The sequence below is a fragment of the Mycteria americana genome, chromosome Z (genome assembly GCF_035582795.1).
Source record: "Mycteria americana isolate JAX WOST 10 ecotype Jacksonville Zoo and Gardens chromosome Z, USCA_MyAme_1.0, whole genome shotgun sequence".
In the NCBI taxonomy this organism is placed as follows: Eukaryota; Metazoa; Chordata; class Aves; order Ciconiiformes; family Ciconiidae; genus Mycteria; species Mycteria americana.
In genome coordinates this window covers 13,216,275-13,228,544 of record NC_134396.1, presented here as the reverse complement: position 1 = coordinate 13,228,544, position 12,270 = coordinate 13,216,275, and the positions used below count along the sequence as shown (strand labels likewise).

The window sequence follows — 12,270 nt, the reverse complement described above, 5'->3', positions numbered from 1 at the left end:
TTCAATTTAGAAGAGAAAATGGTGTATTTCAATACATTGTGACAAAATTAACTACATCAACATTTGCACGCCTGTTCCAAGACAAAAACTGACCACTTGAATAGAAATATCTATTTAAACTTATTAAAAAAAACCCAAACAAACAAAAAAACCCCCCACGAAACATACTACCTTTGGCCCAAAATTGATAGATGCCACCTTACAAAAAATGTTTTTCCTAAAGAAGTTAAATACGGACAAAATCTCAGCTTTATAAATATTTTTGCTTTAGAGTTCTCAATTGCAAATTACTTACTATAAGAAATAGTACAATTCAAAAATGTCTTGAAGGGAGAATGTGTAAATATATATAAAAGCTATGTTATAAATGTATGTGACATCACCGAGAGCAGTTGTGCTTATAAATTAACACTACATAGTTTGTACAACCCTGTGGAAAATATTTAAGGAACTAAAATGAACCAAATAAAGCTATAAATAATATGATATTGTTTTTTAAACGAGTGATCATAAAGAAAAAGTTTGACACAAAGTAAGCAAAACAGGTCCTTATTGCATACATATACTTCTGCTGCTATGAAAGCAAGATGTGGTGATGAAAATATTTTTACCTCATTCTGAAATGCAGTCACTGCTGCCAGAGTACATTTAATGTAATTGTGAACAAAACTTACCCGATTTAAAAACAATACCCTTGATGCTATGCACTGAGACAATACTCTGTAAATCAGTTTATTTTCCATGTAGTGGACAAATCCAGTCAGTGTAATTATTTTTATGCATGTGAACAGTAAAATCAAAGTGCTTATTTTCCCACAAGAAATGTGTTTACTGTGAGAATACTGGGTCTTGCACTACCCATAAAACTTTCAATTTAAAGGTTACTTCTAGAAATTTGGAACTGTAACATCAGGGTCTTCTGCCGTTAATAACAACGACTACACTACAAACGGCTAAAGAGCAGTTATGTGGGGAAGAAGTAGAACAGTACAACAGCTCAATTAAGGAAAAGAGTTTTAGTGCATTTTGCTCATATTAGCCAACATGCTACATTGCCCTTTTTGCGTACAAAGTGGACTCAAGGATTTCCATTTTAAGAAAGAAATTACTTGGCGAGCAAAACACTGTGTCAAGCTGCCCTTTTTTTCCTTATAGACTTGGACATTTTAAGACAGAAGCTTTGCAAGACATTACACAATTCTTTGTTTTTATTATTAAATGAGAAAGTCTGATTTATTACATTGTCACATTGCTAGTCAGAAATGCTTCAGTGATGAAGAAAGTCAATGCTGGGTCAACCCAAGTCCTCATTCTACAACATTCGTTTACAAAGAAATTATAGTTATGTTCAACACACCCAACACAACATTCCTTGCTTTCTTCAGAGAAAAGTCCCATCATTCTTCCTCTAGTGGGTATGTTATACATAAATTATAAATTTTTTTTGGACAACACATCCCCAAATTTTCATGAGATCAAAACAGGCTTCTACAGATGTTACAGAAGTCTTCACACATCATCATCATCTGATGTATCACTGCTGCTCGTCTCGGAATCCTCATTCTCCAGAGCAGGTTTGAAAGTGCTGTTTTTCCAGGGGCTAAATTTGAAATCACAGATGAGGCCATTTTTCAAAATGCCGTTTTTCCGAAGGCCATTTTTCTGTAACTGAAATGAGAAAACAAGATGTATTTAGAGAAAGAAGCAGCTAAACACAATAATCTGTTGCATTTCAACATTCTCTACATCTTCATCTCTGGGCTACATTAGATCCACAGCACTACCCTTCCATTTATACACACAAAGGAAAGCTCCCCTGAGCACCTCCACTTCTGGGCCAGCCACCTGTATCCAAGCAGCTCCAATTATGCCAAGCTCCTGCAGTCAAAACAAGAGCTTACCCTCTTCTCACCCACTTCCTCAGACATCTTGCCCCAGTGATCCCTCCTCCCACATGGTCTCTCCTGCGATGCAGTCCCTTCTTCCACAGTGCTGCAAACATCTGTGCTAAGAAGGGCAGGGTCTGCAATAAGGAAGGTGCCCAGAAAAGGAGAAGCAGGGAGGAACGGGTATCCCAGTCTGTCTACCTGATGCAGCTGGAAAGTCAAAGACACTGGAGACAAAGGAAACAACTGATTCTACAACAAGAAAAGAATTACTGCATTTCCACACATAGTGCAGAAGCTGGGCAATAAGTCAAGCATTTAAGAGTTTAATATTCAAAATGCTCTAATTAATACGTATGTGGCTAGACTTAGGAAATATCAAATATTCAGATTTAATATTGCACAAGATTCTCCCTTCCAGCTCCTCTTCACTGACCCCATCAGGTATATACAACACTCCTACCCAAAAAAAAAAAAAAAAAAAAACCACACAAAAAAACCACAAACAAACAAGTCTAGATTGCCTTTTCAGACTTTGTTACTAGTGAATTAAATGTCTCTCAATTTCCAACAGAGAAAAATTCAGATTTTGGAGAAACAAGGAAACTGCATAAAAACCTTGAAAGAAAATTCCCTTTCCTCAGGCTAAGCTGAGAAGCTGGAAAGCCTGTGCAATTCTACTACCAGCAATGCTGAAACTACTCAGAAGCACTCCCTCACCCTATCCTTGATATTTTGAGAATAGGCCTTACCTACAATAAGCACCAGTCCCCTATCTTTTTAAAGCAACTATTCTTCCAAAATCACAGTACTGAAATGGTACTGAAACGGCAACATCCCTAATCATCAAAGTTACTGCAGATCCTCCTCAAAGGTAGGCAGTTAGAGTAGCCAACTACAAGTTCATAACAGAACATTAACTTAGCGTTACCTGTTCACTAATGACTCGGAACTCCCTCATCTCATCCTCTGTTAGTGGAGCACATGTTTCATCATTTTCACTGTCTTCCTGCCAGCCCATCTCCTTTAACAACCTTTAAATTAAAAAGGACAACGTTAAGGAATTTGCTACACACACTCAGACATTTCAAGCTCTGCCTACATGTATGTGTAAAGATCTGTAACAAATGGATTAATCGGTCCATATTTTTTTAAAACAAATTCTTATATAAAAGTAGGTTAAAAGCCTTACAAAAGATATATAAAGCATAGAAGTTGAGAAGTCCTCAGGTCCTTCACAGATGACCCTGTTTTACCACCACATGTGGTAAAAACTGTACCTCCATTTCAATTAAGGCAAGAAATCTGTGTCAGGTGGAAAAGTAAGAATGTATTTCCTGTGCTCTGGTGGAGCAGCAGTGTACTCCCTTGAAAACCGTATGAAGAGACAAAGACTCACACTGAGGGAATCTGCAGGTTTTCCTGGATAAGAGAGCAGCCATGAGGAATACTGGTGGTGTCCCTCTATGGGAACCAATTCAGGATGCAATGGCCTCATATAGTTTCTTTTTTCTAGCACATGCTAATGTCAGAGCCAGGACAGGCTTCTTTGCAATTGAGTCTCACCCAACGGCAGATGCTGATATTTCAGCACAGACTACAATTAGGAGTGAGTTTTGGGAGGAGAGGAAGAAAAGAAACGAGAGGCAGATTCCTCTCGTGGCTGACCTTGAGATACCCAAAGATGCAACAGTCAACATGTTTTAGCTAGTGCCAAAAGTGGGACAGCAGTATCTGAGTAGGAATAAAGTGGGTTTACATGTGAAGATGCTGTGAAAACAGGGGTTATCTGAGGGTGAAGACACCATGACATTTAGTAATGAAGACAGTCAGTTCTCTTGCTGCAAACTTTTTGCCAAAAGGAAAACCATGCGCCTGCTGGCCTTAAATGTTAAAGGAGGTTAAAGCTATTTCACAAAAAATAAAGAGGTTTCTAAACTATATGCCAGAACTGACACAAGAAACTGACACTTGGAGCTGATGAATGGTGAATATATTAAAACAGGGAAGTAAGACGAATTCACAGTTGATGTCATGTGCCAGGTACTTCATTTAGCCAGATGTCAGCAAAAAACACCCTTCAGCATAACCCTCCCCACAAAGAACTCTAGGTCCCAATACAATGGATGTGCACTGGGCAAACTTGCAGGTGACCAATGACACCAATGACTGTTGTTAAAACCATAATAAAAGCCTGAAATTGTAGAAGGAGAATGGGAGAACAGCACTACTGTTTTAAAAAAAAAAGTTAACAGGACAGTAACAGAAATGGAAATGACATCCTCTGTAGTATTTAGACCAAACTGGACAATGTGACAGCCAGGAACAATTAAATCCTCGGGAAGCAAGAGAAATAATATGCAAGTCATCCAAAACTCTCTTTTAAGACAATATGTGCATTTGTATAGACATACAGAAAGAGACTCGCAATACCAAATGCAGTTCAATGATATTTATATTTTTGGCAACAGTGATTTGAGTTAGAAAGTTTTACTGCAAGCAAGCTAAGATGTTAACAGTATTATGTACAATAAAGTGAATAGTTACAGAGCTCCTGTTAATGTAAATAAAATTTAGGGCAATGGTTAATTAAGTTTTAAGCAACATTGTCTAAAGTTAGCAGGACTGCTGTCCCTTTAAAGGAACACTAGGCTTGTAGAATGGTTAGAAGTGTGAACTAAGTAAAAAAATTACACTTCAGATTAGCAAACTTGACACCAACAGGATGGCTGAATGTTGAAAACTTCCCCAGCAGAAGGGAAGCCCAAAATATATTTTGTACAAGATGGGCCAATACTGTTACTAGGTACGCACAAGTATCTTGTGAGTTAAGCCGGTCACTTAAAGTCCAATTTACCACAAAAAGCCTTACCATAACATCTGTCTACATGCATGCAGAGGTCACAGCCAAAGGGCTGGGACAGTACGGAGACACAGCCTCTCTCTGGGATACCACAAAGAAAAGACGCTTGCCCAGAAATCCTATGAAGGCCATTCCGCGTCATTTGAATTGAAAAATGAGAGTTAGATTTGACTCCTATCTTCTAGTCAAAAAATCGTCAGCAGCAGCCTCTAGTGGCCAAAGATTTCTGTCTCCATAGCCAACGGTGGGAAAAAAAAAGCAACAGAGCAGGGTGCATTTCACTTTTCATACTCATGAGTGATAAGAGGTCATGAAAGTTTCCTCTTCAGGTAAAGTTCTCTAGTCCAATGTATACATATAATCTATCACTAAAAAAAAAGTCTACCTAATCTATCACTGCAATTCTGTAGTTGCCAGAAACAGTAAGAAGCTGACAGAGCTCACAACAAGCTCATCTCCAGACAGAGTTGTGATTTCCCAGCAGCAACATTCTCATCTCTACCAGTTGCTACTGCAGTTACTTTTATGAGATACTAGAATTGTTTCAATCCTTTTTTGAAGTTACTTTCTCCCTTTCCAGTGCATTGTCCTGTGGTATCACTGACTGTGTCAACTACTCACCTACAGAAATAATTAATTACTTTAATAATGAGGAGAAACTCACTGGAGTTTTACATAAGATGCAGCATTTGAAGTATTATTAATACAAATAGCAATTACATGCATTGTTCCCCCTAGACATGCAGATGAAAATCAGAGGACTTAAGTCACTATGCAGTTCACTTTATTTCTTTATAAGGTGTCGTGGTTTAACCCCAGCTGGCAACTAAGCCCCACACAGCCACTCACTCACTCCCCCCACAGCGGGATGGGGCAGAGAATCAGAATAGTAAAAGCGAGAAAACTCATGGATTGAGATAAAGGCAGTTTAATAGGTAAAGCAAAAGCTGCACACAAGCAAAGCAAACCAAGGAATTCATTCACTCCTTCCCATGGGCAGGCAGGTGTTCAGCCATCTCCAGGAAAACAGGGCTCCATCACACCTAACAGTTTATTCAGAAGACAAACGCTATCGCTCCGAACATCCCCCCCTTCCTTCTTCTTCCCCAGCTTTATATGCTGAGCATGACGCCATATGGTATGGAATAGCCCTTTGGTCAGTTGGGGTCAGCTGTCCCAGCCGTGTCCCCTCCCAACTCCTTGTGCACCCCCAGCCTCCTCGCTGGTGGGGTGGGGTGAGGAGCAGAAAAGGCCTTGACTCTGTGTAAGCACTGCTCAGCAGTAACTAAAACATCCGTGTATTACCAAAACTGTTTCCAGCACAAATCCAAAACATAGTCCCATACTAGGTACTATGGAAAAAATTAACTCTATTCCATTCGAAACCAGCACATAAGGAAATACATCAAATTTTTTAGTAAAGCAAGCTCAAGTCAGTACACGAGTCTAGTAGAAACAAAGTATATTCCATGTTAAATTAGTACATGTCTAGAAGTTAAACTTTGACAGTACTCATTAAATGTTTTATGTGTTCTCAGTTTCCAGATTCTGACTTCTGAACTAGTAAGAACTTATGACATGCTCACTTACCATGAAGGAACACTCTTTCTGTTATATAAAGTACATACCTATGCTCTGCCTCAAGTGAGCTTGAAAGGACATCTGCCTGAGGGAAAGCTGAAGATCGAATGATCTGTTGAGATGTAATTGAAGCATTGCCATTCTCCTGCGGAATGTCATTTTCAAAGTTTCGGTTTATATCTCTCTCATGATGAGGACTGTTGCTGTTATGCAAGTTAAAGGACCCATCATCCTGTTAAAAATAATTATATATTACAAAGTTTAAAAGTAAATTCCATTCATAAGTAAATGTCTGCAAGTGCTCCAATTCAGTGATTCCATTTAATTTAAATTAAGTTTAAATGGAGACACTCTATACTACTTCGGGGGTAATTCTGTTCATACTTCTAGAGTTTGCAATACCTGGATACTACAGAAATCTTAAGTTATGCCACTGATGAAGTAATGTAGAAAGTAACTCCCATGCTCTGCCTCAAACTTTTTCCTACAAAGTTTCAAACATATCTTAAAATTCAAACTTATTTAAGCTGCCTTTCTTACTTACAGAAAAAATAGGTTATCTGTTGAACTTACAAACCATGTTCCTAATTAAATATCAGAACCGTGTGTGTCAGCAGAAGCTTGAAAACTCGAGTTCTCAAGTTTACTTACTGTAAGAGGCAGGTCACAGCCACCATACCTCAACCAGCAAATTCATCTGCCACAAGTTCAGGAAGACTGGATACTGCCCTTTAAATTCAGACAACAACTTCCCCTACACACATGCACTCACTACAGGTTCTCAGGCTGCTGTTAACAGCAACTGTAACTTACCAGCCATGAAATAAGAACTAGGAAGAAAGATTATTTAGAAAGCAGACTGTTCAGGTTCACTCAAATATTAAAAACTCTTTAATCCTATAAACCAGAGATGTATCTCTTTATCCTACTCATTCAGCAACCCGTAATTCTTATTTAGTAATGAGCCAAATAGCCACAGAAGTCCTACCAACTGTAAAAACAAAGAGGAGAGTATGATCGTTATCTAGTTAACACCCTTTTAACAACAAAATCCCTAAACTGGGCATATAACAGTATTATCCATAGCAGAAGGCAATCACTCAATCAGCCAGTTCTGCACTTGTAAGAAACTGTACTTCAGGGTCCAGGATCAAGACCATCATCATCATTTCCCTCCCACTCACAGTGTTGTCTGCTTCCAGAAATTTTAGAATGCTCAGCAAGAATTTCTTAAAAACAAGTACCCCAGTGAACCACATTCAGCTGGTAAATCATACACCTGAAGAATGCATCTCAGATTATCAAACAAAATTCTTTAAAATATTAAACAATTTTAATATATATAGGGCAAAATAGCTTCTGCCAAGCATGATTCAGCTGCTGGTTATGATTTGCCTCATTATTTCAGAGGTGAAATCTGTTACTGCAGGCCTTAAAATTCCATCAACAGGTTCACGTTATAGAAGACTGTTGTGCAGTTATCCCCCTATCCACTCAGTTGCACACCGTGTCTTCTACTGATAAGCATTAAAATAAATGTTGGAAGTAGGACAACTATTAGTTACATGATTTGTTTAACATCTTTTCACACCTGTTAGTGTAACAGCAATGGCAGGGAAAAGGAAGCATGCACTTACCAACAACTACTCCAGGCTACATGTTACACACATCTGGCCAAGGACATTACAATTTCCACTACTAAAAGCGTTTCTTTTTTTTTATTTTAAATACACTTGCTTCTGAAAATCAGCTGTGTACAATGGGATAAGCAAATGCATCTGACAGATGCATCATAAAGATATTATGAGCTCAAGACAATTTCAGGAACAGAAACGCCCAGCAAGTTCATGTACTATTTTCAGAATTCTGAAGCTCAAGACAGTGTTTCCCAGTATCTTTTTAATCTTAAATCAAAATATTTGTGTATTTTTTAAACATACCTGAACAGCATTAGCCACAACACCCATCTCAGGGTGCTCAGCCACAGAATGCCTAAATGGAAAGATGCAGACCTTTCTTAACACACACATACAGCTAAGTGGTACAGTCCCATTACAGCAAATTCTGTTCTACCTGAAATAGGAACAGGGTCAGAAAACTCAATCTTACTTTTATGAGAAATGCACACTGGCACTCTTTCTTTTTTCACGTTTCTGAATCCAAATAAACCTTCCTTAAAACCACTCATTTATCTAGCTGATTTTTAATTTATAATGTTAAAACACTTTAAACCACTCATTTACAGTGAACAGGCTTGTAATCACCTCATCCTGAATAATACAATACTTATCTTCACTTGAACTATGTATGATAACTATGCTTATGGCTTGTTGGTGGCTGGTAGCACTGACACAAATACTCTCTGGTGCCAGCCAAGCATGACATAAACTGATCCAGACTGAAAGAAACTTGATGTATATTATATACAGACCGTATAGGCCTCCAGTTCTCAATTAGAAAGTAAAACCAGGTTCTTTATGTATGCATAAATTGAACTATTGCTTCTATGACTAGACCAAGAATAGATAACTTCTGGCTAGCTAAATGCTCTAATTACAAAGGAAATGGTTTGAGAAGCAGAACCAAACTTTTCCATTAATTGTTTTGTAGTAATTGTTAATAACTAACAGCCAAGGTATGAAACACTGGCCTCCACAAGTCTATGGGGCCAGATGGGATCTACCCATGGGTACTAAGGGAGCTGGTGGAAGTGCTCACCAAGCCACTTTCAATCCTTTACCAGCAGTCCTGGCTAACTGGGGAGGTCCCAGTTGACTGGAATTTAGCAAATGTGACGCCGATCTGCAAGAAGGGCCAGAAGGAGGATGTGGGGAACTACAGGCCTGTCTGCCTGACCTCAGTGCCAGGGAAGCTGATGGAGCAGATCATCTTAAGTGCCATCACACAGCACGTACAGGGCAACCAGGTGATCAGGCCCAGCCAGCATGGGTTCATGAAAGGCAGGTCCTGCTTGACTAACCTGATCTCCTTCTGTGACAAGGTGACCCGCTTAGTGGATGAGGGAAAGGCTGTGGATGTTGTCTGCCTGGACTTCAGTAAAGCCTTTGACATGGTTTCCCACAGCATTCTCCTGGAGAACCTGGCTGCTCAGGGCTTAGATGGGTGTATCCTTCACTGGGTAAAAAAATGGCTGGATGTCCAGGGCCCAAAGAGTGGTGGTGAATGGAGTTTACTCCAGTTGGCAGCTGGTCACAAGCGGTGTTCCCCAGGGCTCAGTATTGGGGCCAGCTGTGTGCATCACCTGATGATCAGGGTCTGATCATCAATGATCTGGACAAGGGTATTGAGTGCACCCTCAGCAAGTTTGCAGGCAACACCAAGTCGGGCAGTAATGTTGATCTGATTGAGGGAAGGAAGGCTCTGCAGAGGAATCTGGACAGGCTGGATCAATGGGCCAAGGCCAATTGCATGAGATTCAACAAGGCTAAGTGCAAGGTCCTGCACTTGGGTCACAACAACCCCATGCAACGCTACAGGCTTGGGGAAGAGCAGCTGGAAAGCTGCCCAGCAGAAAAGGACCTGGAGGTGTTGGTCAATAGCTGGCTCAATATGAGCCAGCAGTGTGCCCAGGTGGCCAAGACCACCAATAGCATCCTGACTTTTATCAGATAGTGTGGCCAGCAGGACTAGGGAAGTGATTGTCCCCCTGTACTCGGCACTGGTGAGGCCACACCTCAAATACTGTGTTCACAGAGAAAGGCAACGAAGCTGGGGAAGGGTCTGGAGCACAAGTCTTATGAGGAGCAGCTGAGGGAACTGGGGTTGTTCAGTCTGGAGAAAAGGAGGCTGAGGGAAGACCTTATCGCTCTGTACAACTACCTGAAAGGAGGTTGTAGAGAGGTGGGGGTCGGTCTCTTCTCCCAGGTAACAAGTGATAGGATGAGAGGAAATGGCCTCAAGTTGCACCAGGGAAGGTTTAGATTGGGTATTAGGAAAAACGTCTCCACCGAAAGGGTTGTCAAGCATTGGACCAGGCTGCCCAGGGAAGTGGTTGAGTCACCATCCCTGGAGGTATTTAAAAGATGTGTGGATGTGATGCTTAGGGACATGGTTTAGTGGTGGACTTGGCAGTGCTAGGTTAACGATTGGACTTGATGATCTTAAAGGTCATATCCAACCTAAACGATCCTATGATTAGGTTAGTGTACTATGCTTAATTTATTCTTTTTATTGTTGCTAAAGACGCAGATGTACCTGAGTTATTAACATGTATGAACAGATACTGCAGAAAGAAAAAGAGAAACTACTACAAAGCACTGGAGGAAGACTAGTACTTGGAACAATTTTTTTAGATTCATCAAAATGTAACTCCTTTCCTTCATTTAGAGATCCAAGACCATGACTTAACAGCTGTTTGCAGCAAAATAAGAAGTAGTTTATGGTCCATCTGAAAACTACTACTGCTGGATCTACAATAGGTATGAACAAAACTACCTTCTCTTGCCCAGCATGATTCTCGTCTTCATGTTCCTCTTCTACTCTATCACGTTTCAATGCTTTCAAAAATTCACTCTTCTTATCAGTCCGCATTCTTGTCAGTTTTGTTAAACGAGGCTGACCAACTTTGTCAACAGGAGATGAAGAATTTGACCGATTACACTAATGTAGGGAGTCAGAGAAAGAAAGAATATTAGAAGTTTATTCATTTAGAAAACTTCGAATGAAAGACAAAAAGACTCCCTGGCACCTGTAGTTTCAGGTTTCACATACACCCACAATCAAAAGCAGAGGGAAGATATCTGTAGTTCAGTATATACAGTTCTTACATGTAAACCCACAGATGCAGGTTTATGGAGCACTGCTAACAAACAATGGCACTTCTGAAGTGTATCACGCCATTAGCAGTTTTGAAGTTTAAACCTCTCAGGTTATACTTCCTAATACACCATTTTTACTCCAAATCAAACCTACAAAGCAAACTGTGCAGTACTTAAAGGACAGTGATGTGTCTTCCATATTTCTCACACATTAACTTCCAAAAAAACTTATTTAATACAATTCTGCATAAAACTGATCCTCTTATCTAACCAAAGTAAACATTTTATAATTTGATAAAAAACTACAGACATTGCTTTACCTCTTTCACTGAATTTTGTGATACAGTAAATGCCTTAGCAGTTGATTTGAAAGGATTGAAATTGCCAACACCATATGCAGATTCATGAGGAAATGGATTCCCAAGTTTATTTTCTTTTGCTTGGCTTTTCCACTGTGTAGGCTAAACAAAAATTTAAACAGAAATTTAAAGAGTCATTAACTACAACAGGATTATTTTCAGGAATTTTCAGAAGAATGATTAAGCAAAAGCAAATCATAACTACAATCACAATTTAGTGCAATCACCTGTGTTCTGTGTTCTTGTGGAAAAGGGACTGCTTATGAGCAATTCATCCACTCACAAATACTGTTTACACTTTTTATATAAAGACTAAAATTTCAAAACAATTAAGACCCTCATATTTGAGGTATTAGGAATCAAAATATGAGTCTTCAACAGCTGAAAGTATTGTTTTTAATGTACAATGTTAGAGAATTAAGAACTACTGCATCATATGCTCTCAGGAGCACAGAAAAATTCCTGAAACAAAACTCAAGAGATGAACATGGAAAGTCACATTTGGAAAGGGACGAGAATGACACTAATGGTTGCAACGTCATCTCTGTCAATAATTGGGATAAATTCTGAAGGTGGACTTGTGCCAACTATATCTCTCCACTAGGTATCTATTTTTCTGTTAAAATCTTACATACAAAAGACACTGCTATTCCTTAAGTTAAAAACATCCTTTTCACTCTCTCTTGGACAGCTCTTGCACTTCTCACAAAACGTAAATGAGAAACAGAGAGAGATCCAATTACAGTATAGCTTAAAAAGAAAAATGAGAAAAAGTTGTTTCCATTCACTTCTGGGGTGTGCTG

At 39.3% G+C, this 12,270-nt stretch overlaps 1 protein-coding gene across 5 annotated transcripts in view; it reads right to left on the bottom strand.

The window, feature by feature from the left end:
- Positions 1-692: 692 nt before the first annotated feature.
- Positions 693-12,270, bottom strand: part of GPBP1 (GC-rich promoter binding protein 1) — a 44,358-nt gene continuing 32,780 nt past the window's right edge. For 3 of the 5 annotated variants that reach the window (XM_075488304.1, XM_075488306.1, XM_075488305.1), the window contains exons 9-13: positions 11,429-11,569; positions 10,786-10,950; positions 6,378-6,562; positions 2,818-2,920; positions 693-1,668 (exon numbers count right to left, since the gene is read on the bottom strand). In XM_075488304.1, the coding sequence (XP_075344419.1) occupies positions 1,510-1,668; positions 2,818-2,920; positions 6,378-6,562; positions 10,786-10,950; positions 11,429-11,569 (753 nt within the window). In that variant the 3' untranslated portion in view covers positions 693-1,509. The remainder of the gene's footprint in view (positions 1,669-2,817; positions 2,921-6,377; positions 6,563-10,785; positions 10,951-11,428; positions 11,570-12,270) is intronic. The other 2 variants (XM_075488308.1, XM_075488307.1) reach the window with 2 other exon arrangements.